The sequence below is a fragment of the Chroicocephalus ridibundus genome, chromosome 2, assembly GCF_963924245.1.
Source record: "Chroicocephalus ridibundus chromosome 2, bChrRid1.1, whole genome shotgun sequence".
NCBI lineage: Eukaryota > Metazoa > Chordata > Aves > Charadriiformes > Laridae > Chroicocephalus > Chroicocephalus ridibundus.
In genome coordinates this window covers 947,283-973,679 of record NC_086285.1, presented here as the reverse complement: position 1 = coordinate 973,679, position 26,397 = coordinate 947,283, and the positions used below count along the sequence as shown (strand labels likewise).

Here is a 26,397-nt window from a genome sequence, read left to right as displayed (position 1 = left end):
TGGTCAGCGAACTTTGTCCCTCGTGCATGGGTGTTTGATTGCCAGGAGCTTCCCCGTGCAGACACAAACCAGCAGAAGTCACTGAACTGCTCATACTTGAGGATGCTACAAAGGTGCGGGTCAAACAATCCGCTTACAGCCACAGCACCTTGACCTCCGGACCTGCCTAAGCTCCGGCCGGGTGGTGGGTGGTCATTGCTCGGACAGGAAACCTGAGATTCGCAGGAATTCACCCAGGGTAATTGCTGTGCTCTCAGTGGGGAGGAAATAATTCCTGCCCACTCATCCCATAATACGTCATTAAAGAGCCAAAAGCGTTTTATAGAAGACAGGAGCTGTCACTGAACTGAAGGCCAAAGAGACCTTTGTATCTGCTCTGATGAACTGGAGGGCAGTTCCTTTATCCTTCCACAGCACACGCGTTCAGAGAGCCCCAAAGCCCTCCGCAAGCGCGGATGAAGCTTCCAGACTCCTAGTCATGGGAAGTATCTCCCCCCCCCCCCCCTTTTTTTTCCCCCTCCAAATGGGGAGAAAAAAAAAAGAGAACTGAGTCAGAGCAGTAGATTATCTTCACAAGCAAGATGAAATCCCACATCTCCTAATCCCCTTCTCCGCTGATGAAGCCACCAGGAATTGCTAAGAACCTAAACGGCACTTCTGAAATACCCCCTGAAAGCAGCAAACCCCTTAATCTCTCTCAGTCGCAATCCTGACACACAATATCTGCAGACAAGTCATGAGGAAATGGTAAAATTTCTACCTGGCTTATGCTTGATATTTGCTTTAGAGCCACACTTGGAGGACACTTTGGAAAGGTCGACTTTCTTGTTCTGGATCTGCACCTAAAGAGGCAAAAAGAAACAACTCAACACAGAGAAACGTTTCCCATGATTCTGGAGGCCAACGGGCCACCTCGAACATCGGGTCACACTTAATGAACCTGCACCCCTTTTCCAATCTTATATTTTCATATTGATTTCCCAGCCGCTGCGTGCCAAACGCTATCGTCAGCTTTAGCGTTATTTCAAGGCCTGCACCACCCAGAAGGGGTTAATGTCAGCAGACAGAAATGGAGACCGGCTACAACTGACAGATGGACAGCAACCAGACACAGGAGTCTTCAGTTCATGGCACATCCACGGAGTACGGAAGCGCTTGGGAGAGGGACCAAAAAAACGCCAATCCCATTGCCGTGTTCCCCTGAGGACACCGGCCATCGCCCAGGCAGCTCCAGAGTGTCACCAGGACAGATGTCATCTCGCAGAGCTACTCAGCCACTCTCTTGCTGAAGGGCCAGAGACACGCCGCCAGCTCCAACTTTTTCCTCTCTACCACCTTCGTTGTGCAGACTGACCCACATCTAATTGTCAGGCTTTGTGCGCAGCCTCCTCACAGCGGCCGTTCCTCCCTGCTGAGGACAGGACACCATCATCATGCCCAGATGGAACAAACCGCTTGGAGAAGCTGTCCTCCTCGAAGACAAAACACTGGGATGGGGAAACTATTTCCCAGTCTTATTTCCTTTAACCCCATTCTACCAGTGCCTTGATAGTGGCATACAAAACCTTCAGTGAAAAATGTTTGGTGATGCAGTCATGAAATCATGAGATACTCATGACTCAATAGTTGACCTTCTTCCAAATCAATGAACCACGGAATCGTAGAATGGTTCAGGTTGGAAGGGAGCTTAAAGATCGCCTAGTTCCAACGCCCCTGCCAAATATTCTAGCATGGTGTTTGTGGACATCACCTTGAATTTGGGGAGAAGCGTCTTCTCTGGGGTAGGACAAAGGTGGAGACAAAATGTCACAGGTTTTACGTCTTTTTGCTCAAAAAGTATTTCACCTCCAACACTTGAACCAAGTGCATTGTACAGAGTCCCACTTCTGACATCTTTAAAATTCCTCCTGCAGCTCCAGGTGGATGAAAAATTCCGCTACTCCAGAATTAACTTCTTGTTTAACGACTTGGAGAACTTCCACTTCATACAAACATAGGACAATTTATACTGGAAGGAACTTCTGGTCATCTGATCTAACCCCCTACCAAGTTGACATTATACCTTTCCATGGGGAAAATCTAGGGGGTTTTGGTAGTAACGTTAAGAGGATCATCTCTCCCAGTTGTGTCAGCGACCACCAGCTGGCACCCACCTGCGCAGAAAGTTCTGCTATAGATCGCCTCGCGGAGAAAATTAAAATCTTTCTTTTCGAGTGCGACAAGAATTCGTTCAATTACAAGCTACTCTAAAAAGCTTATTGAGAATGACCATGATAATTTGCAGTACATCTTCCTCGGGAAGCGTGAATCCTCCAAGTACTTGCCAAGAGGGATGAGTCAAAGCCCTGCTGTCTCGTTTGCTCGGAATGAGCGGAACAGCACAGTTCAGCCTCCTGCTACGCCGGCGCGCGTTCACGTCCCTGACTCAGTGACACCAGACACTCCGAAAAGGGGAGATCACGGCTATTGAACATGGTTTTCTTGGGGGTTGGCTAGTAAAGTTACTACAGCTTTCATAATGAGCACTTGTGTGCTTGGAACTGGAATCAAACCAAATTTATTTCGCAGAATGCATTTTAAAATAACAGTGTTTGTTATCAGCTGGGGTAGACATACCCAGCTCCGGCCTCTCACGATTTCACACGGGGATCCAAACAATCACACCCAAATGGAAGTGTGTTCCTTGTAAGATTTCTAACATTAGCTGGTTTGAGTTTGCAACGGAAGACGTGTTTAAAGGTTGGCATTTATAGAGCCAAATACTCAGACTCTGGTGCCAGAAAGAAACTTTAGATCTGAAAGACACTCAGAGGGGAAGCGTGATTCTCCTCTCTTTAGATTTTCTACCTCTGACTATTTCCCAATCCACCTAAGCAGGTCAAGCCAAAGAGCAGAGAAACATATGATACATTCCAAATCACCTGGTTAAATCTTCAGCACCTGCACTTTTATCCAATCTACCTCGTTACTGTTGCTTTCTTTAAAACTTTCGAGAGGGGGAAAAGACTAAAGCACAACAAAAGCTTTTCCCCAGGAAATCTAACTACGTTTGCCTCAAGGTATTTCTGGCAAATGTAGCCTGAGTAGGAACAACAGTGACTGCTTTTGAACACGTCTTCTTGGGTGTCTTGGAGGGGAGAAGAAACTATCTCCGCATATAGAAGGCAACATGGGTAGCCAGGGGGTACCAGCTTGGAACCACCTCACCTGGGCAGGAGGTCCATTGCTTCCACTAGAGCAACCCTGAAGCTGAATCGTAATTTGCTACTAAGCACAGCTCTTGTCCACGGGATCCCTAAAAGCTTTAACCGAAGCCACAGACTAGAACCAGGGACTTTCCAGACATCCCCGTCAGCGGTGCGGTTCAGGAATCCAACGCCCAGAAGCCTTCTATCAGAAGCGATCACCAAAACTATTTGAACAAGAGAACCTCTCGGGAGAGGACGCTAACATCACGCCGCCCCATGGGGAGGGAGCAGATATAAAAACGAATAAAAGGAAACGCTTTTACAGGAAGCCAGACTGGCCTCCGCACCTCGGCTACTCACATTGGTACTGGGTCTGGGGGCCTTGGATGGCTGGGAACGACTGCCTGACGCTGCTTGGGGGGCATTTGGAACCTGGAAATGATAAGCACTTTATTCTCAAAGCAAAAAGCTTAAGTAGTTGAGCAAGGAAGAAAAAGTGCAGTGGAAACAAAGGAGAGTGTGGAAGAAGAGAAAAAGAAAGTGGGCACACACTTGTCCCCTAGAGCTGGGGATGTCCCCTAGAGCTGGGGACGTCCCCGGGACAGGTCAGTAAAGAGGAAAAGACAGGCTTGGTCACTCATTAGAAGAAAGAATCGTTCACTAATGTAGTTAATCAGGCGAGGAAAATATCCCCCACGTTTAAATCACATTTCTGTTGGCCTCAAAGAAAAAAAAAAAAAGGAAAAGAATGCGCGAGACTCGGTGTCCACTGAAGGGCTACACGAGGTAGGAGCGGCAAAATTAAAGTGGCTTATAAAATCCAGCTCCTTTGAGTGCACGAACAGCTAAGTTACAACAGCTGCTCTTCAACAGCAGAGCCAAGGGGACTTCTGCCACAAAACACTCATTATACGTAAACAGTCTGTTCCAAACTTGGGTGACAAAAGCAGATGAAATCTGCAGCAGGAACAGAACTGCGCAGAGCTAAAAAAACACGCCGAGGGCACCCAACCGACACGATGGTCCCAGCAGCAGTTTGTCTTTCTGTGGCGCAGAGAATTCTCCTGCGTGAGCATTTCTATGGGAAGCTCCGTACACAGGGGCGCGCTCCCGTGAGCACCGGGTAAATCACAGAAATATCAGACCAGAATGGCAAATGCCACCAGTGGTGAGGAGCCACAAACTGGAGGGCAAGGAGGGCAGCGGAGACACGTGTCCAGCGACTCTCAACGGGGAGTCAAGCTTAATGAAGTGAGACTTCAACATCTGTTCTCTTACCATCTCGGCAACCAACCTGCAGAGAACAAGGAGCCAGATTCGGTTGCCTCTTTCAAAGGTTTAAGGAGGAGCTGGTCACCTAGAGTGAAGGTTTAGCCAGCCAGACAAATACACATGTATTTCCCAGGAAAAGTGGCCGCAGCAGCTTTGCGCCGCAGCCGGCTCCCGTGTAGCATTTCTATCTGCTGGACCAGCCAGCAAACGGAACACGCTGACTACACGGCAACGGGAAGCCAGGCCCCAGAAATTGAATATTTGGACCTGGAAGACTACGTGAAGCAAAGGCGCAGGGAGTTTGATGCTGACTCTCGGGCGCCGGGCACGGAAGAAGCATCACGGGAGGTGAGAGCTGGACACGGCCCCTCAGTAACCCGCCGTATTTAAACACCAATGGAAAAAACTCCCTTGGGCTTCAGTATTTCAGCGTCCTTACGAAACCATCCAGTCTTTCTGCAAACTATCCCGAGCACAGACAGGCGAGGGTGGATTTGGTGAGGTAGTACGGATTTGCCCACAAGGAAACACGCCTGCCAAACTACAGTCATCTTTTCAAAAGCTTTAGTATCTAGACAGTTAACTTGGCTTTTTCGCCCAGACCCTTTCAGGATGTAATACGCCAAACCAAGTCCACAGACGTTACAAGATTAGCCCTCTATTTTAATAAGCTCAACTCTGCTGCCAGAGATACCAGCAGCCTTTAAATTTAGAAATTAATCGCAGCTCAAAGATTAAGTCCCAGAGTCTTTTCCTCCTCCTTTCTCGAAGGCTCCCTTCCTCTGAAAGAAGAAGTGAAATCAGTCTGACTCGGGCTTGCTCTACGAGCCAGCGAAGAGTAACAGGCGCTTCTAAGCCCCAATTCATTTCATCTAAAAAAAACCCCAGACATCTAAAATAGGTCAGAGGACTGATGAGGTGCCTGCGCTGACTGCGGAGGGAATCCGTGGTGAACGCGCTCCTGGGGTCAGCCATGTGCGCATCCCACATTTGGTCGTGAATACCACGTAAACCATGCGAGAAACAGGTCAGGTGTATTTATAGTACTATGAAACAAAACACACGCGTTCAACCTAGCATCCCGTGGGGGGAAAAAAAAAAATAAAAAATTAAAGTAAATCCTCCAGTCTACATCATTTCCAGAAGCCCTGAAACTCTGCCACGCGGTTCTGCCTGAAACACAGCATTTGTAAGACTGACATATAAAAACATAGTACAAGAGAAGGAGTTAGTAGAAAGACAGCTTGCCCAGAGCCCATACTTACATTCCCACCTCCAGGGACATGCTTAATATTGTCCTTGGAACCACACTTGGACTGAACATGGCTGTAGTTCGCTTTTTTGGAGACTATCTGGACCTGGAACGTTACAGAATGGAAAACAACACAAGGGAAGAGGACTGGTTAGAGTTGTCATACGGCAGGCCGGAGTGGATGCTCTAACACGGTGGATAAACAAGGAGTCGTGTTAAACTCAATCCAACTTTAGTATTAGGTGTGAAAGCAACTGAGGAGGAGAGTGAGGGGAAAAAAAAAAAAAAGTGAAGGAAACGAGAGGCTGCACAGACAGTGTTAGTGCGAGAGGCTAAGCGCTACGTGAAGACCAGGATCCTGTACGGGTTAGCATCTCCTGCCTGGGATCATCCATGTCCCTTGGGAGGCTTCCCGGCTGTCTCCTTCACCACGGCTCAAAGCCACGGGGCCACCACGGCCAACAACGCTACGGACTCTTTGGCATCTGCGCTTTGTTCCCGTCTGCCTGGATGGACTCCAGCCTTGGGTAACGTCTTTCAAAACGCCCGCTCTGAGAAACAATTCTTCTGATGAAGGCTGTCGAACCTTCCGTTAGATTTTAATCGGACGAGCCTTACGTTAATTAAATTGTTTCTCCTGTAAGCTCAAACGATTTGGGACTTCTACAAGATACAAAAGGCGTGCGCTAAATGAGTTTTTACTCCCAAAGGTAGTAACCGAGGTGGAGTCACAGGCCCGTGTTTACAAAGGGTTAGTCACGACATGTGTTTAGTCTGCGGGTTATTTAACACAGCACAAAACGTGGCAGAAGCTGTATCTAGAGTACTTTCTAGAAAGAGGTGATAAATTCGAGGCACAAAAGGAATCACCAGAAGGTTTGCGCTTGAGCAGGTTTCCCCAGGCTCCTTGGCCCGTTCAGGGAGACCGGGCTCAGCGCAGCAGCAGCTCTGAAAACGCACTCGTGCCGCGGCAGTTTGTAATGGTTTACTGACTTCTCTGGAGGTACAAATCCCATCCAGTCTTTAGCAGGCTCTGCCTGACGATATCCGAATTACACCAGCACTGCCGGCACCCCCGCCTCGCTCCCCATCCCCTCCTGCTGAACTACCGCGTCACGACAGCTTGGAGGAACCCTCCAACGGTGAGCACCTAACGCATGGGGTTAAAGAGCCTGGGTACAATGGGGTGGGGAATCCCGCAGGAAAAAATACGAAGTCCTTAATGTTCTGCAATCTTAAAACAAGCAGAGGTGAAGAAAAGTTCTCTCTTCCTAGTTACAGACTGTGTATCAACCGTGTATGAGCTGTGGATGAAGAACTCATCTTAAGGGAAACCTCCGACTCAAAGTTAAGCCTATGTGCCCACAAGTGAAAACGGAGGGCTCCGAAAATATTTACATTTACAGCAGGCATGGAAAAAAGATACCTACGATCGTGATCTCCGAACATGTTTAACCGGGAACGTCTCAGGGTTTACAAGAAAGAATTGGAAAAGTGTCTGTGCAAGGAAGTGACACTGACAGGAGAAAGCAGAAGAGTTGAAGAGAAGGGAAAGTGACTCAAAATGGAAATGTTTTCCTCCATCTCCCACAGAGAAAAGTCTGAAATAAACTCACTTTCCCATTGGGCTGTTTTGGGGCACCCTCTTTTGATACGGTTGTTTTAGTAGTAGCCATTTTAGAGACCGCATTGGGTTCAGACTTTCGTGCAGCAGCGGTTGATTCTGGCTTTTTCTCTATTTTCCCCTAGATGGAGACAAATGGATGATTTCAACCAGCAAAAGCAAAAATGTGGGCAGGAGAGTGCGGGGGACGCAAGCTACCCGGATAAACTCAGCGGAGCGGACAACCCAGGAGAACTTCTTACGTGCTGTAACCCTCCGGCAAAATATAATCCCACGGCCAGGAATGATAAAACTGGGAGGGTGGAGGGGAAGCAACATCGGACACAGGGTGAAACAAGCGCCCTGGGGGTCACAGAGCAATAATTAAGTTCTCCGTTTCTCAAAAAGCTCGTAGGAGCCCTTCACGGGGGCGTCTCATCATTTCCCCGAGCGGTGACGCTGGCACACACACACACACACACACACACCCCTTCACTACATTAGATTCTGCCAAAAAAAAATACCCAATCTTTTAGTAACCCAACGGCAGCGCCGACCCACCTCCGTCACCTCGTCGAGGCAAACACATCCCCCGGGCGGTTTTCTTTGCCTCGGAGCTCGAAGAGCTCTGCCGGGTACGGACACGCTGTGCTGCCATTTCTGATATCACACCCCCACACCGGGTTTGACTCAGGCTTTGACATCAGCGGCTGATTTAGTTTTTAACTAACCCAACGCAGGGGGACCTAGCTAACCCAGCTGAGCGGAAAACGCAATGAAAATTTTCAGGTTTTTAGAAAAAAACCCCCAGCAACTACATGAGAATATCCATTCTTTTGCTAATCTAGATCCAGATAAGTGCAGCAGAACTTGCATTTTTTGGGGGGGTGCATAAATCCTGTATTTTCACTCACCCACCAGCAACCAAATGGTAAACAAAAATAGCCCAGGACTCCTAAGGCACGCTCATACAGCGTAAATAAGACTATGAAAAAGACAGTTTTCTTAAAAGTGCAATTGTTAGGGTTTAACAATTCTACGAAAATATTTAGAAAATAAAGGACAGTACAGTCAATGTAAAAAAAAATCCCCTTAAACCGACACAATAACCCCGTAAGCTAAAAAGCTCTGTGAGCCTCAGAACCCTAGCACAAGTTAAAGTAACCGAACAATCTTGCGTGCTCTTTCTGACCGGACGGCAGAAGGCTTTCTCAGCTTCTGCTTGGTCTCCAGCTACAATAAATGGCGTATGAAAGGGTCCCCCCTCCTGCCTGCCTCAAAGTTTTTCAGCAGATTTGGGTTGGGGAGGGGAAGTTTCTGTTCTCTAGACCTCTAAGGAGGTCTATTCTCTGAGGATAGACCTCTCAGACACCTACGGAGGGACCTCTAAGGTCCTCTATCCGAGGACCGTGTCCTGTGATATTGTACAACTGAGATACTCTTCACTCCGGAGAATAAATCCGTGCCGTATCGATGGTGTCTGACGCACACCACCACGGCCCAAGAACGCCCTTGACTTTAACGTGCCCGAGAGGAGATTAAGGCTCCCAGCACGAAACGCGCTCTCTTGGCATCAGATTAGAGTTATATGCTGAGTTATTCATTACTGCAGCAAAGGCAAGGGGGCAAATTTGTTCCACTTTGTGGAAATTAAAGCCCTCCGACTACGGGCAAGCTGCTACCACATCTGGTCAGGTCAAGAGGGGTGTATCCATCCTACAACATCCAATAAAGGTTTTATGATTATGCAGATCCATGAAATTATTTAAACCCTCAGAAGAGGGCTACAGGTCTAACCCTAAACTTTTATCATTTCCATGGTAGATATTCACAGTGAAAGTGTAATTTAAGACCGTTACTGATTGAGAGCCTCAAATTGTATCTATGTACCCCCTTTTCCCTACAGCTCATTCAACACTACCCGCTTCTTTCCTTGTGGCCACCACACGTTATCCAAAACGCACTACGTAGACCCATTTCGTTTCAGCTTTAGGCCCGACAAGTTGAACAGAGTCCCCGTTCCTAGAACTGGGAAAGGTGCTGCGGAACTTGCTCCTGAATCCAGGCCTCCTGCCCCGTAGTGCGTTATTCCACCTTCTGCACCATTCAGCAGACTCAATCCCTCTCGTCAAAGGCAAAGGTTTGGAATACAGACAAGGTTTTGAGCTCTCAATACCAACTAGTTTCTATGTCAGGACGTACGACAGAAAAACAGAACCATGGAGTTTTGAATTCCTGTACGTATGCCAGTAAACACCAGGAAGGCTCTTAAGGCGGATTCCTTCTGTACGCTGCTATCACTGCCTTGTTAATGCCTTGTGCGTAAACCCAGAACCCAAAGAGGAGTCTGCGGAGCGTAAACGAGAAGAGCAGCGAGGATACAGCCACCACAATTAGCAAAGAGCACCCCTAACGCTTAAGAGCTACTGTTCCAAAGCGCGTATTGCTCTCAAGTTTGAAGGAACCACTTACCTTTCCTCCACCAGGCTGATGTTTAATATTATCTGTTGATCCGATTTTGGAACGTACGTTTTTCAGGTCTGGGGCCGAAACGCTGCTGGTTGGGCGAGGTGGCTTGGAAGCAGTGCTGGGTTTAGTCGGAGCCTTCGCAGTTGTTTTTTTAGCATCTGCGGTCGTGGTGGAGGTTGTGGTGGGTTTGGTTGCAGCAGGTTTGGGTTTGGGCCGACTGGTGGCTACTCCGGGTAAAGTAGGTGCGCTGGAGGCGGTGGTGGAAGGAGTGGTGGCACTACTTTTTACTGCATTGCCAGTAGCGCTCTTCGGGCGGCTCAAGTCTGCTACAATTATCACAGTGATAATTGAAGGGAAGGGGGGGAAAAAAGACGGGTCAGGTGTGATTTACCCAAGTGTCCTCCGAGTCCTACAGATGTAGAATGGTCTGCTCAACAACCCCAGCCCCCACCAAGCAGGATTTGATGTAGATGGAAACCAAACCAAGTTACCTGAGGGTGACTTTGCAGAGGTCTTCTTCGCATCTGCAGGCTTTGCATCGGTCTTGATAGCTGCCCAACACAAAACACACCGATGAGTATTTCAGACAAGACATCTGGAGTCACCACTCAGCTTTGCCTGGAGGTCAGGGGCTCTCCATGGCTCCGCACATACCGATGGTCCTCTTTACCCACAGTCCCCATTTCTACACGCTGCTTGAAATAAAGCATCTCAAGAATTAACTGTTCCATTTGAACACCTGCCTGAAGTTCTCCTCATTACAACGGCAAAAAATACTCATGTTTTCCAGCAAAAGGGTCAATTCATCAACAGGATCATCATTCAATGATGCAACACCTCAGGTATCATTTGCATTTTGTTTTTTCTTAAATAATTTTACAAATCTGACAGCACTCACCAACATTATTTTAATCTTGCCCCGGTTTAATTTCTTAAAAAAACCCAAACTCCCGTCTGTAATAAATAGCAAAAGCGAAACCACATTTGTCCATCTCTAACCTCAGCATTATTGCTAGATCAGTTCTAACCAACGCCACTTTTCCGGCACAGAAGTTATTGCCCATATTTTGGCCCCTGTTATAATTGTATAAATCCTAAAATCAATCACTAAACTGAACTACGCCTTTGGGGAAACACCGACGCTGACGACCTGATTACGCTCCACACAGACAGAGGACAGTCCAAACCAGGAACACATCTCTCAAAGCAGAAGAAAACCACATACGCCATTGATCTAGGCAAAAATCACGGACTGAAAAATAGAAACAGAGCCTTCTTTTACAGAGCTCTGATAATTGTAGCTTTTTTTTTTTTTTTTTTTTTTTTTTTACTATCAGTGATGATCAACTTTGGCTAAAATGTGCTTCATTTCAACAGCCAAAGGAAGGCAATGTTAAAAAACAAACAATCAATGGAAAAAAAAAAACTGAGTCAGAAATTACGAACCCTCCCCATCTAATATTCTAATAAAATAATTCTAATATTTAATTTCCATTAGATTTTTAGATAAACTCAAGTAGCTGGCAGGGTACTTTCTGGAATTCCAATATAGAAACGAGCAAGCGAAAGAGGCAGATAACTACAGGCCAAGTTACTCTGCATCTTTCCATCCAGACTTTGCTAAAAGCATTCAATTAAACACCACAGATAAGATTCTAGCTAAGGAGATGAAAGACATCTGGAGAATTTAATAAGGCCTAAAGGATAGATAGATAAATAATTAATACCAAGCATTTCAAAAAAGGCCCCGTCAAACCAACCTAATCTCATTCCTCGAGACCACAACTTTAACTGGGAAAACTGTATGGACAGAACAGAATTAGTTTTGTACAAAGGCAAGAGGACTAATATGTTACTTTAATACATAAAGAGATGTTATTTCTACTCGTGCCAGTGGGGAGCCAGATGCTGGAAGGGTTTTGTCTGTTATCATTAGCATGCGGCGTTGAAAACCTGGAGAATGAGGAAGCTCCTGGGAAAATGGCCTATAACGGCAGTCAAAGACTTTGATCTTTTTCTAATCGGAAAGCCAGAGAGGTGGTCTTGGACAAACATAAAAGTCGTTTTCACAGGGAGGGGAAAAGGAATAATAAAAAACAATTAAAAAAAAAAAACCAAGCCCCACATAACCCACGGCTCTCATTGAGAAAGTGACTGACATTTAGCACCTGAACAAAACGTATGTAATTTCAAAACCAGCCACTAAACCCACATTTTTAACCAGCGAGAATGACTAAACACCTGAGCCAAGCACAAGGAAGTGCGTGTCCGTCTTTTGACATCTGAAAAGCAAGAGCAGATGTCCTTCTGAAGGGACGCCTTTAACCAGAAACTTATTATCCGGCTCAACGCTGGGTGGTGGGAAACTAAAGAGGGACCGGGAGAGCTCCAGGTCTCCACCACCCACCTCTATGCATCGCTGAAGCTGCATGTGCTCGACCTAAACCGCATCGTTAGTGTTTGCCTGGTTGCGCTTCCCCTTCAGGCCCCCACTGACGATGATGATGAACCACACTGTTCATCCTCCATCACACCCTCGCTTTCTCCTCTGCCAAACCAGGACTCCCTTCCTTTACCACCCGTGACTCCTCCGTGCGTTTCCAGATCCAGCCAAAACAGCTTTAATTCCGGCAGGAGTTTCTCCAGCTGACCTCATCTCTCCCTCGCCCACCCAGTTCTCGCTGTGCTTTGGCAACGGCCCACCACCCTCTTCCTCCGTACATCGCGCCGCTCGGAACAGCCTTCCCGCATCTCTGCATCGGTGACTCCGTCTCCTTTCAAATGCCATCAGAAAACCCTCCTTTGTTTGCGTCTCCATTTTGGAAGGCGAAATTAAACTGAACTCATTAAAACATATTAAGCGTTCTGGGCTACGGTGCGCCTAAAAGACCACACAAAATGAATTTTACAAGGATGTCCCCAGGATCAGTTGAGATACACAGCTCTTGGAAAGCGCAACGCTTCCTCTACGCTTGATTAATTATATTTTCCCCTAGAGCATGAAGCATGGAATGTACCTCCAGCCTACTGTATTTCAAGAGAGTTAAAACATTACTATTTTGGGGGGAAAGACAGGTTATGAATTCCTGCTTTGGGACTCATAGAACAAAGCAACCAATACATATTACTAGTTTTCCATGTTTATTGGCAAATTTTGCCAGTGAGGTCTAGTCATTTGAAAAGACTTGAGAACATTTAATTGTCTTTTTTATCTGACGTTAGATCTCTCAAGCTCCCTTAAAATGAGTGAAAAAACTGCTTTCAGGATGCTAATACGCTGCTCGTGTTTCATGCTGGCTGTGCTAAACTCATGGGAAGTTCCCTCTCTGGCAACAGTAGGAGTGGGATACAGCTTTCCGACAAAGCCCATGTGATTTCAGCTCCAAATTCTTCCCGCGCTAGTAAAAAACCTCCATTTCTGTTCAACCTCCTTTGTGTTTTCAGATGCACGAGCTCGAGCGCTTCAAGTCCTCCTCTGGAGATTTGCTTTTCCCAAGTTTTAAATTGGTTTTAGCGTTTATTCTAACTGTTACTATGGCAAAACACAGAGGTAATAGCTTCCTTTTTCTTAAACCAAGAATGTTCAGGAATTGTATTAACCCTGACTCACGCAGAGCTGAGGTCATTCAGATTAGGGTTTTTTTAGAAGAGGAAGCTCTGGAGAGAAAAAAGCCTGACCTTGGCTCTCTGTGCCTTGGCACAGGATCTTGTCTTGCGCTGTATTCAGAAGGTTGATGTTTGAGCTACCCCTACGCTTCAACTCAACTCCGACTGACAGGTTTCCACCTGGCAAAAGTACTGGTTATCAGCAGCTGCGCCTTCTCAGAAACGGCTATGTTTCAAGATTTTGGGGTTTCTTGCTTCTTTTGAACCCAAAGATCCCGGGCTCGTTTACCAGGAGACTAATTTTAATAAACTGATGGGGCCACGGGATGACCCGGACACGGGCAAAAGCAGCCAGCATACTGGAATCTGCGAGAATTCCGGCCTAGCGTGAACCAACGGCGCTCCTCAAACAGGAACTTGCAGCTGGTTAGGAAGAGAGATCTGAAGAGAAAGAAGAGAATACTCACACGTTGGCCTCTTGGGTGGAGAAGTGGCGGTGTTCTTCGCCCCAGCGGCAGTGACCGGCGATGCCGCTGTTGTCCGAGGAGGAGCAGGGCTGCTCCTGGCAGCGGTTCTGGAAGTGGCCGATGATGGAGGCTTTGAAGGTGAGGTTCGTTTCTCCAGGGTCTTCGCATCTGCAACCTGCGAACGACCAGGCACCGTTAAAAGCCAGTATTTCACCGAGTCTCTGGCAAAGCGTTTGCCAACAAAAAGCCTGAGATAAATGGAAATTGCTTAAATTCTTAAAGACATAAGCTAGGCACCGCTGGAACATTACAATGCGGAAGATTAACAAGACCACGACGGCGCGCAGGAGCGACTGACGATATTCAGTGCAGGGCACGGGGCACGGACCCTGCTGAATATTCAAATTCATGCAGATGTGTTTCAGCACTAATGCGTGGAGCCATTTACAGATGTGAACGAGGTTTTGATTTCTCAACAAGATGGAAAACATCGTTCCGCTGGCAACCCTTCTGGGAGGGACGGATTCCCTTGCTGAGCAGAAACGCTTCCTAGGCTAAGGCGGCATTTATTAGAACACTGCGGACATAAGAATTGGGTGCGCATGGTTCGTTCCTCACGTGGAAAACTATTTCATGTCTGTCCCCGGTAAGTCACTTGTTTGTAAACCGGCTGATCTCTGAAGTATTAAAATACTGAGTTAATGCATGGAAAGAAATGAGACGAGATGGGATTTCATCAAAAAGGGATTCAGAATCATGCAAAACTTAAAACAAAACTGGAGACGCTGGTTCACAGCAGAAGTACAGACCTCTCTTTCATACTCTCTTTGCTATTTTTATTTATCAGTTTTCAAAGACGCTCAAACGCAGCTATTTAAGCTTAAGCGTGTAGTAGAAATGCTAGCATTTAATCAACGGACAGATTCCGAAATAGATTTTAATGTTCTCTTTCAAACGTGAAATCTTCTACTATATACTAAGTTAACAGAGGGAAAATTCAAGGGCCGTTCCCCCTTCTTAACATTACGTGTGGATGCTGTAATTCAGCTTTCGGATGCGACACTAAGAACCGTCCACAATTCTCTTACTGAAGAACTACGAATCTCCGACATTTCCTAAGCGCGTAGCTGTAGGAAGACGACTGCTAATACGGGGTTTATAACGGCCAGACAACCAGGGGGAAATACTGAAGTGCTCAAACTGATTTTTCACCCCTCACTATTAATATCTGCGCTCTCCATTCAGTTTTCCCACGCTCTTGTCTGGATTTAAGAGTTATCCGACGTTTGTGGCGTATCTGTATTTAAAAATGTCTTCTCCCGAAAGAAATAAAGAATTCTCTCGTGTACTGCCTGACAGTTCAGAGGAGAGTCGTGGTAATACGGTCAAGTTTCGTTTTCTCCTCTGTGACGACAGAACCAAATATTTGGGGTGTGGGTTAATAAGCGGGTTAATGGCAGCCGACACTAACGACTGTGCAGCTCCTAACCCAGCGCATCCCATTCCTCATCCTCCCACGATTAGCACCGGAATGCTGTTTTGACGGGTGGGTAAGGCAGCTCTTAAGTTAACACGTAAATGGGTTCTCGGAGCTCCCACCCGAAAGCGAAGCGTTTCTTACCTTTGGTTTAATCTCTTTTGGAGTTAAGGAGGAGGGCCGCGCGGTGCTGGTGGCCGGGCGCTTAGCGGCGGTGGCCGAAGGAGGACCTGCAGTAGGGCTGGTGGGTTTTTTGTTTGGGCCAGGCGCGGCAGACGCTGGCCGCTTGGGGCTGGGGGCGGCCAGCGGCCTGGCTTTCGTTGCTGCAGGTTTTGTAGAGGATGCGGCCGCGGCAGGCTTTATGGGTTTTTTTCAAAAAGCAAAATCCGGGATAAAAACAAACAAACAAACAAACAAAAAACACAACAACAAAAAAATAGCGCATTGTAAACCAAAACGTTGAGCTGCAAGAACGTAAAGGTGATATTTTAAATGAAACAAAAAGAAAATAATCAGCTTTCTGTTTTCTGAGCCTAATAAAGAGAGGGAGGTGCAGCGGCAGCAGCAGAGGGCTGCCTTCGGACCCGGCGGGGGGGGTTTTGCCTTTCAATTCAAAGCCAACAGGATCGATTCCAGCGACACGGAAAGCACCAGAAGGAATGGCTGGTAAAGCTGGGATTGGCGACCGGGGGGCTCCTGGATCTATTCCTGCGCGCAGTGCGCGGGGGACATCGCTTTCCGATCGCGGGCACCCAACGGATTGCGAGCTCTAAATCCCCCTCTCATCACCTCTCGCGGCCGCTCGGAACCCCTGCCCTGCCCACCACCCTGAGAATTTGGGGTGGGATTTTCCCGAATGCTGCAAGCTCTGGAAGTAGATCTCTCTCGTGTTTCGTAAACCAAGAGAATAGTTTCATGAACTAATAGAAACTAAAATAAGAGCATATCAGCTCCTCTTACCTCTGAATGCTAATTGTGATGCAAATAAATGTGCTGTGAGCAGCCAGGAGAGCATCAGCGCAGCAGAAGCGCTACCTTATATGTTTACGACTCCTCCGCCACCGATACCAACCAGGGAATTAATTTAAATAAAGCTTACCACACATCTATTAAACGCACTTTCAGTCACACGGCTACAGGCCGAGTGGTTTCTTGGCAACTCGGACACCGGATGCCTTTGTTTCAGGGAAACGGTTGACAAACGGCAGCTCAGAAAACAGAACTTGTGTTGCCCACAGCTTAAGAAGCAGAAAAGCCGGCAAATTAAAAAACGCAGAAGCGAAGAGGCCGGACGTGACACGACACCTACCTTTGTCTTCTTCTCGGGGCTGGGAGGAAGCTCTTTGTTGGGAGGTGCCGTGATATCGTTCCCTGTCACAGCATCAGCTGGTTTGGTCTCTTCTGGTTTTCCTGGGGGAAGGGGAAAAGAAAAAAAAAAAAAAAAAAAAAAAAAGAGGGAAATTTTTTTAAGTTTGAGTTTGGTTTTTTTGGTTGGGTTTTTTTTTTTTTTGTTTGGATGGTTTTTTTAATATATAATTTTTTTTAGTTCACTATTATTCAACACAGTAGCAGAAGGAGACAGAACTCAGACAGTTATAGGTTGGCTGTTTCTGGAAATTTTTCCCCAAACTTGAATACCTATAGGAAGAAAGATTTTCCCTGTATGCCATTAGCATCCAATTTCTCATATTATTTCAACGGGAAAAGTCAGACAGCTGATGAAGGAAACCCCTGGTTTAATTAAATGGCGAACCTTCCCACCTTTCAAGTAATGAAAATAAATTGTTGGAATGTTAATGGTGGAGTTCTGACCTATTCCAGGTTTTACACTATGACTTATCCTGATGTTTTCAAGCTCTCCCTATCCTTAGGGCTGTTTCTTCTTGACCTTTCTCCCGCCCACATCCAGGCGCTGCAGCTCTCCGTGCCCAGGGAGGATTCCCGGAGCCGGGCTGCCCACAGGAAAGGAAAGGAACACGGAAATCTTGTCCTAACACATGGGGATCATCCCGACCCTTGTTATTGTGGGAACCATCGTGGGGACCATCCCGACCCTTGTTATTGTGGGAACCATCGTGGGGATCATCCTGACCCTTGTTACCGAGGGAACCATCGTGGGGATCATCCCGACCCTTGTTAGCGTGGGAACCATCGTGGGGACCATCCTGACCCTTGTTAGCGTGGGAACCATCGTGGGGATCATCCTGACCCTTGTTAGCGTGGGAACCATCGTGGGGATCATCCTGACCCTTGTTAGCGTGGGAACCATCGTGGGGATCATCTCAACCCTTGTTAAGAGTGGGAACCATCGTGGGGACCATCCCGACGCTTGTTAGCGTGGGAACCATCGTGGGGATCATCCCGACCCTTGTTAGCGTGGGAACCATCGTGGGGATCATCCCGACCCTCGTTACCGAGGGAACCATCGCGCCACACTGCTGTACGCGCGTTTTGCAGCGCAAAGCTTCAGTTTTGGCTGCGAGGGTTGCCAGTTTTTCAGGGCGATGGCTCGTTTTCGTCGTTGCCCCCCGAGGCTGAGCGGGGACAGCGAATACACACGCTCTTCTAACAGCCTCTGGGCAGCCACAACCGATTCACCTCCTTTTACAAACCAGTCTCTAAAGCCTTGCCCAGCCACCAGCAGAAGGACAACTACCGCCCTCCGAAGCCAACGATACAACGAAACGTTAATTCAGCGGCAGCTCCACCAAGTCTTCTCCCTACGTCTTATAAATCCTCCAGCGGAACCGCCACGCCGCTTTGCGCCGCGAGACACGCGAGAGGCGATTTCCCTACAAATAGCTTTTAAAACAGTAATTCTCAGCAGTGCTGCTGTACGACGGCACCGCCAGGAGCTGGCTTCCGCCGCAATTCCCGCGGCACTGGAATTTTACGGAGGATACGGCGCAAGCAGCCCCTCACAAACGTATGCATCTTCCCTTGTCATCTGGGGATTAAAATAAAGCGTTACCTGTGTTGGACGCTTCTTTTTATAACAACGCAACAGATTGTAACGCTGCGGCGCATGCTCCGGGCCCGACCAGACAATAGTGTAACAATTCCAACAGTAAAAAGGTTGTTTTCTACGTCTTTTGAAAATTCCTATTTATACTGCCCATTTTTCTTGCTCGCCAGCCCTGAAAAAATTGTGCCTTCCGCCTGCCCCGGCGACGCTGAGCAGCGGGGTGGGTTGGTTTGTTGTCGATTTATTTATTTTTCTGACTTTGGGACAAGTTTAGAAGCTTTTTTTCCCTTGCATTGTATCAGCCTCTTCCTAGCCATTTACCTTCCAAGTCACACGAAACGTTCTGCAGCGCTGGGTTCAGCATCCGAGGCACATAAAAGACTTGCGAAGAAAAAACAAGCAGCAAAATGAACAGGCCGGACCCTATTCTTACTGCGAAAGTCTCAAGAATCATTCCTGTTCACCTGGAAAGCCCAATTTTTTTTGCAATTAATCTATATTGGCTCCTCTATACTAGTTGTCTCCGCTGTGTTTCAAGAAATCTTTGGGGTTTATTTATTTATTTATTTACATATTATCTATAGCAATACCAGAAAGAGCAACTGTTGTTGACGGTTCCTGTTTCTGAGCACCAACCTCTCGTCCATTCGCTCCCGGGACCCCGCGCCCGGCAATGGCTTTATTTTGAATCCTACCAGCCTCAAATATCTCAGACATCAGGGTGACTCTCCATCCGTTGGAAATTACCTTTCCCCTAACGCCTGTCGTCATTATTTCAGCTAATTCAGCGGCAACAAGAAACCTCTGGCTTGATGACGGTGTCCCAGCACCCGCGCGGCAACGTGGATTCGTCTGCTCGGGGAGCCTGGCGCTCAAAAACCCTCAACTTCCAAAGTTTCAGGATTTAAACCCCAGCACCTTCCACGCTTCTGAACTAACGACACCATGAACGTCACATTATTTCACATTACTTAATCAAATACGGGCTACTACAGGAGAGATCTGGAGTAAGTTCAAGACACAAAATTACCAGATGAAGGTTCTACAAAACCAATAGGATTTTTTTTTTTTTTTTAAATGAAATCTAGAAATGTAGCATCGCCAAGGTGATGGAGCTACACGGCAGGATAGCACACGTACAGGCTAAGCAACTTGCACCTAATAATAATAATGATGATGATGATGATGACGACGACGACAAACCCAGGAGAGCTGAGTAGGGAACTTTCCTGTTTCAGGGGCCACAGGACCACGACCCAGGTTCCACCTCTCAGAGCCCCTGAAATGGCGGGGTACACAACCCTCTCCACAACCCCAAGGGATCACAGGAGGAGAGTTTTGTTTCGCGCTGCCTCAATTTGCGTAACAACCCTTCGCTTTCATTCCTCGTTTAATTACGAGGGCGCAACTCTGCCATCCAGAGCAGAGAACTGCCTGGGAAGATTTCCTAGTTACAGGGAATATTAGGAAAAGCTGCCAAACCTTAATCAAATTTGTTCATTAGTCCGCAAGAATTATTGAAGAGACTTTCCAGCTTGCTCGTTCCCCCAAGCACTGCAACAAACCTCCGATAAGGGATTGCAAAGGCATTTTGCTGGGGGCCGTGGTGGGGGTTGCTGCTGGGCAGGGCTCCTCCTCCGGCCGCTCCGGCTCCTGCTCCCAAGAGAGAAAAATCAGCTCCGCTGAGTCAGCACCGGAATGGAATTACTCCCGGGGGAAAGCAGGACAGGGGCTTGAAGGAGAGCGGGAAGGACATTCCGATCTGGCATCTTCCACTGATAAACTCAAAGGCATAACCCTGCGGTCAGGGTTACTTTTCTCCCCGCGCCGTTTGGTACCTCCATCCTCACCCTCACCATTCGTTACTCACCAACTGTGCTTTGAACGGTGGAAATCAAGTTTTTTTTTGTCTCCATTCACAACACTGCGAGGCACCACCGCTTCGCGGCTCCTGAGAGCGACACTGGAAGAAATTATTCCTATCTAAACGCACCAGAGAAATCAAACGACTCCGCGCCCACAACTATACCCACAAACCGCCAACTCCACAATTTGGTCTGCGGTTTTTACTGGCATCAATTATGAAAGAACAGACTCGTTAAGTGGTGCTTACGCCTCCCTTACCAGCGATACCGAACGTCCCTCCCGCCGGCAGAAGGAGGGATGCTCGGGATTCCTGGCCCCGCACGTCTCACGCCGACACTTCTATTACGGTACCCACCCGCCTCTGGGTGATTTTAGACAAAACGGGCACATTTGGCATCAGAAAGGTGATTATTTGCCATTGCTGGATGAAGGACCCAGCAAACGATAGCACATGGCGTTCAGCTAAAACTGAAGGCAGAGGGAAGACGACTCCCAACAAATAAGCAGTGGTGATTTTTCAGAATAAATAGTCGAAATGAGATGGCCTGTGCCAAAACTGACACTCAAAAAATAATAAAAAAAAAAAGCTTCAGCTCCTTGTTGTAAAAGCAGACAATACTCTTCCTGTAGATCTTAAAAAATATGGATAATGTAACTCATATGTTTGTCTCTTATTAGCAGGGTGAGACATAAAAAAAACGCCAAGGAGGAAACGTTTAATTCTGCCTCCAACAGCCACGTTTAAATTCCGTGGCGCAAACAAAGCCGGTGGGGCCAGCCACGCAGCCACGCAGCCGGCAGGATCGCCTGGAAGGCAATTCCTCCTCCTTTCTAGGTATGAGCAGCCACTCACGACAAGTTATTTACACAGAAATCTGGTGTCTGAGGAGACTTGACATATTTTACCCTTAACCTCTCCCTTCTGTCCACGCTGCCAGCCCCTCGGTGGTCACCAGCAGCAGGTGAGTGACCATGAAGTCACGTAATGTGTTGTAAAGCAATCGAAGGAGATGTTGCCATGGTTTTTAAGAATGTTATTTTTTTTCCCCCAAAAAGAACAGACCGTCAAACAGCTACTTTATCAACCGTAGGAACGACCCAAGCTGCCCTCCGAGGCTCAATATTGATGTTTAAATAGACCGTCTATTACCCCTTTAAAAAACTTCCCTGTGTGAACGGAGTCTCTCTCCCACGTTTCCTCCACGGCAACGACACAGCTCAAGAGAACAACTTCCCAGGGAGCCTTCAAGCACATCTTACCACCAGCGGTTCAACGCCAGCCCATTCCACGGCACCCACAGAAAACCGTCATCCACTAAAAGCCCGGGGTGCCAACAGCAAAGCCTCTCCTCTGGTTCTCTTTGCTCTAGCGAAGACTTCGTCTCTTCAGGAGGAGGGCAGAAAATTGAGCATTCTCCCCCTTCTCATCACAAGGATGTACGGAACTTCCCTCCGAAGGAATAAATGAATAAATAAATTTAAAAAAAAAAAAAAGTATGATGACGGAAAGTTTGGTTGATTTTAAGCTCTGCTGTCGGAAAACCACAGGCATCTTTTGAAAAAGACCAAGGGACAAGATAAAGCGAACTCAGCGTTTTGACAGGGTTTTGCAGACGCTATGGGGGGGCTCTTCCTCAAAAGCAGCAACAAGTGGGGGCAAAAGCTGCTGAAGTCTGTTTGAAACCTGAACGGCTGGGCAATAGGAAAGGACACTGGTGAGGCCTCACCTCGAGCGCTGTGTTCAGCTCTGGGCCCCTCTGTACAAGAGGGACGTTGAGGTGCTGGAGCGTGTCCAGAGGAGAGTGACCAGGCTGGGGAGGGCTCTGGAGACCAGGGCATCTGAGGAGAGGCTGAGGGAGCTGGGCATGTTTAGCTTGGAGAAGAGGAGGCTGAGGGGAGACCTCATTGCCCTCTACAACTCCCTGAAAGGAGGGTGCAGAGAGGTGGGGGTTGGCCTCTTCTCCCAGGGGAATAATGACAGGACCAGAGGAAATGGGCTGAAGCTGCGGCAGGGGAGGTTCAGATCAGCTATTAGGAAGAATGACTTTACTGCAAGAGTGGTCAGGCACTGGGACAGCCTGCCCGGGGAGAGGGTTGGGTCACCATCCCTAGAGGTGTTTAAGGAACATCTGGATTTGGTACTTCAGGGCGTGCTCTAGTGGCAGAGATTGTAGGGGTTTGGGGTTTTTTTTGGTGCGTCTATGGTTGGACTCCATGATCTCAAAGGTCCTTTCCAACCATGAAGATTCTATGGTTCTATGACAGCAGAGGTGACGGCACCGTCCCATTTCTGAATGAAGAGTGACGCGGTTGAGGAAGGGCAGGGTGACAGGAACTGCCACCCCACTCCTCAGAGCCTACGCTAAAACGGACGACTGTAAACCCACATACTGAAAGCGAAGACAAAGCTTCATGACTTTAACCTTAAAGGCAATACTCGAAACGCAATTATACGTATTGCACAGGGTTACTGTGAGAATCCGGCAATCTGCCTGCACAGATATACCAACGTGGTCAAGCAACATGGACCACAGAGCAATGAAAGGTTGGAAGGGACCTTGGGGGTCACCAGCCCAACCCATCACTCAGAGCAGGTCCCAGTAGACCAGGCTGCTTACAGCCATGGCCAGCGTCATTTCCAAATATAAGGAAAAACTTCTTCAATGTGAGGGAGGTCACACACTGGAGGGAGCCCAAAGAGGTTGTGAGATCTCCACCCTTGGAGACATTCAGACCTGGAAGGGACACAACATGGCCCCGGAGCAACCTCATCGACTTACGGGTGGTTCTGAGACAGGGGTTAAACCAGAGCGCTCCAGAGCTCCGTTCCAGTCTAAGTGACTTTCTATTACAGCTACGTAGTGGCAGATGCCCACGTTGTACGCAATTAATCATATGTCTTCTTGAAGCCAAGTCCCGATTCTGAATAACTATATATAGTTTTCCTAATCATAAGGAGAAAACACCACCGCACTCTCCTCCAAAAAAAAAAAAATATCTCTCTCACCACCCTGTGACTTGCAATTTAGAGACGACTCGCTTGTCCAACAGCTTTTTGGCCCATGTAATCATTCAACATTAGAAGAGCAGAACCGTGTAGGTCGGAAGGGATGTCTGGAGGTCATTTAGCCCAATCCCCCGCTCAAATTATACCAGATTGCTCGGGATTTTAGCATCTCCAAGGATGGAGATTCCGTATCTTGGGGCTTCTCCTCCAATATTTGATTAGCCTCATGGTAAAAAAAAAAAAAAAAAGATAAAATATCTCAATTCACAAATTCCTGGCACAAGATGTTTGTTTTACAGCTTCACTGTAAATTGCTCACAAGTCACCCGGCATCATTTGCTTTCATCTGCTGCTGCTATTTTCATTTGATGACCCATATTCTTATACTGGAAAAACTGAACGGTCTTCTCTTGTTCACAACTTTCATGTCATTCCTGGCGTTATGGCCAGGAAACATAACCATCTCCCTCTCCAAGTCTTCTCTCTTCAACGCTAAAGAGTCTTTGTTTATTTGGCCATTCCCCGTATGAACATCTCTGATCTGATGCTTTTATTTATCATACTTCTGATTTTTTGAGGCAGACGACAACGTGCAGATTTACGCATCGTATTCAGAATGCGAGCGCATAATGAATTTATAAATTGATACCATTTTTTCTCGTTCTCTCTTCCTTCCTGAATTCTTAGAACTCCATTTGCTGAAGGGAAGCCCCCCAAAAGCATCCTTATGACGTCTACATCCTAGAAAATCCTCACAACAGCAGCGCTATTGCTCCCCCTCTGCAAGCGCAGAAACAAACCCAGGAGGGTTCGACAGAGCTCGGGGAGGCGACGCTGAGACCCAAGAGCAGAGCAAACACAGACCTTCAGTCCTTCCGACCCCTTTGCCATCAGTTTGGCTCTAAAGGCCCTCGTGAAAGCTGTTACCATGTGTGAAAAACACAGGCACTAAAATCTGAAAAGCTTTACTGATCGCGTCTCCTTCTTTGGAGAAGTAAAATGAGGAAAAAGTACTTATAGAACCATACCCGTGAGTTAACCCGTGCCACTGCATTGTTTTGTAAATCCTGGAACTCAAAAGAAAAGCCTATCATAGAATCGCCTTTCAGACCATCTAGTCCAACCTACGTGCGTGTATTTCTCAACTATCACGTGGCAACTTAGTGAAGGATAAGTGTTCCCAAAAACTCACTCTCCACGTCAAAAGGAGCAGGTGAAGACCCCGGTGTAACACATCTTGGGCTCACCTTAAAAGGCCAAAAGCAAGTACTTCTATTTTCTGCTACTGCAGTAAACAAAAGCTGAAGATAAAGGATAACAGTAATTATATACTGGGCATCTGTAAGACTGTTAAAAGAACGTTATGTCTTCTTTTCCTTTTTCTCCCCTTATTGACGAGTTCAATGAGCATTTCAGTGGGTACCTCAGACTATAACGCTTAAATCGCTTCCCACCTGGGAAGGAATTAGCCCCCATTTCACGGGGTCGGTATTTCACCTGCCTTGCCCCTAGTCAGGGGTCCCGGCTCGCTCATTTATGGGCTTCAAAATGGAAGGAGGACGCGCAGCTGGATTCCGAGGCGCACGCGAACGAGGCCAGGCACTCGTCTTCCGCGTCCCCAGCGAGGGAGATTCATCAGGCTAAGCTGAACTAAAACATCATTCAATGAAACAGCTCCGTAATTCTCATAGGGATTAGAGTCATCAGCTGAAAAATCCATTAAGAGAAATACATTAAGCAATAAGGCAATGACCATCTTTACTCTCCCTCTTAACCGTAAACAACCTCAGAAACAAAACCAGACCATGTAAATAATGCTTTTGCCAGGAACGCTGCAGAGAGGCACCAGCTCTTTCTTCTTCATCCATCGCCATCCAGGAGGAGCTGCTTCATCATAAAAACCACCACCAAATGAAGCCTTTTTGTTTAAGGCTCGTAAGACAAAACTATCTACAACTACAACAAATCTCGGTTTAAGCAGAAATACAACCCTTATCTGCTTTCTCCTCTCCAGAAAAGGCTAAATAGAACGTCTCCTGCTTGACCCAAATGCAGAATAGCTACACATTTTATTGGGCACCGAATGCAACTCGATCAACGTGTACGTATTTACTCGTTACCAAGAGTCAAGGAATAAACCAGATGTCCCCTTTGCACGCATCTTGTAAAGCCAGGTTGATTTGTTAAGACTCTGTTTTTAACCCAGGAAGGCAAATCCTAAATATCACAACTTGTTCTTCTAGAACAACCTGAGCTACTTGCCACGTTACCTAACATGGCACGAACTGGAATCGGGCAGCTATTGAGAATAATTAACGTACTCTGACTGCAACACTGTGCTAAAAATTTGACGCTGGATATAAAGCAAGCTAACAAAATCATTAGTTTTTCCTTTTTCATTGATAAAAGTGGAAGCACATTCATAAACCCGACAAAACGCCCTATTTTCTGTCAATGCTCCTGAGAAAGCAAAGCAAGAGAGACAAGGAAACCTCCCAGTCAAACTAAAAATACCAGCAAAACCACAGCATTAATTGAAACAGCCTTAGACGGGACATCAAGTGGGGACCAGGAAAGAAATGCCGCCTCGATTCCTAATTTCGGTCTGTCCCCAAGCCTGGTCTGAGCGTTGCTGAAACCTCCCAGCATCTCCAGGCGGCCGCTCGAGTTCAGGCAACGCCAGGGGACACCTGGGCTATTTGCAGCATCCCAAGGCAGAAAATTGCAATTCCATACTGTTCAAAAGGCAAAATAATTACAGATGTCTCTGAACACTTACACACAAAGAAAAGATATCGCCAACAATCCAACTAGTCCAACGTCAAAGTCTTGCATATCATCTGATACCAGCACAAGCCACGGAGAAGCCGGTCTGAGGGTCTTCCTAACCCATTTTATACACCTTTATCCTACCCAGCCTACCCTGAAGACTCATCCATTGAAGTCCCCATCCTTTAAGTCCTGCCACACTTGTCCCCTGCAGCTTGCAGGAGGAATTCCCAGGGATGAGCAGTGCACAGGACCGGCACATGCTGCCCTCAACCCATATTTCCTGCTGCCAAACATCTCCTTGCCCCGCTCACCTCTCCCCGGCCAGGGGAAGAGGGAAGCTCCAGCATCTGCTGTAAATGTAAACCCCCGGGGGGGGAAGGTGGTCTGCCTCGAATTTGGGACAGACTGAGAGAGTTGGGGTTGTTCAGTCTGGAGAAAAGAAGGCTCCGAGGA

General features: G+C 47.3%; 1 protein-coding gene across 11 annotated transcripts in view; it reads right to left on the bottom strand.

The window, feature by feature from the left end:
• Positions 1 to 26,397, bottom strand: part of MAP4 (microtubule associated protein 4) — a 174,710-nt gene that overhangs the window by 9,971 nt on the left and 138,342 nt on the right. For 8 of the 11 annotated variants that reach the window (XM_063324175.1, XM_063324185.1, XM_063324179.1 and 5 more), the window contains 8 exons: positions 16,644 to 16,744; positions 15,479 to 15,691; positions 13,858 to 14,032; positions 10,276 to 10,335; positions 9,788 to 10,110; positions 7,329 to 7,457; positions 5,726 to 5,818; positions 761 to 842 (listed from right to left, as the gene is read on the bottom strand). In XM_063324175.1, the coding sequence (XP_063180245.1) occupies positions 761 to 842; positions 5,726 to 5,818; positions 7,329 to 7,457; positions 9,788 to 10,110; positions 10,276 to 10,335; positions 13,858 to 14,032; positions 15,479 to 15,691; positions 16,644 to 16,744 (1,176 nt within the window). The remainder of the gene's footprint in view (positions 1 to 760; positions 843 to 5,725; positions 5,819 to 7,328; positions 7,458 to 9,787; positions 10,111 to 10,275; positions 10,336 to 13,857; positions 14,033 to 15,478; positions 15,692 to 16,643; positions 16,745 to 26,397) is intronic. The other 3 variants (XM_063324182.1, XM_063324183.1, XM_063324184.1) reach the window with 3 other exon arrangements.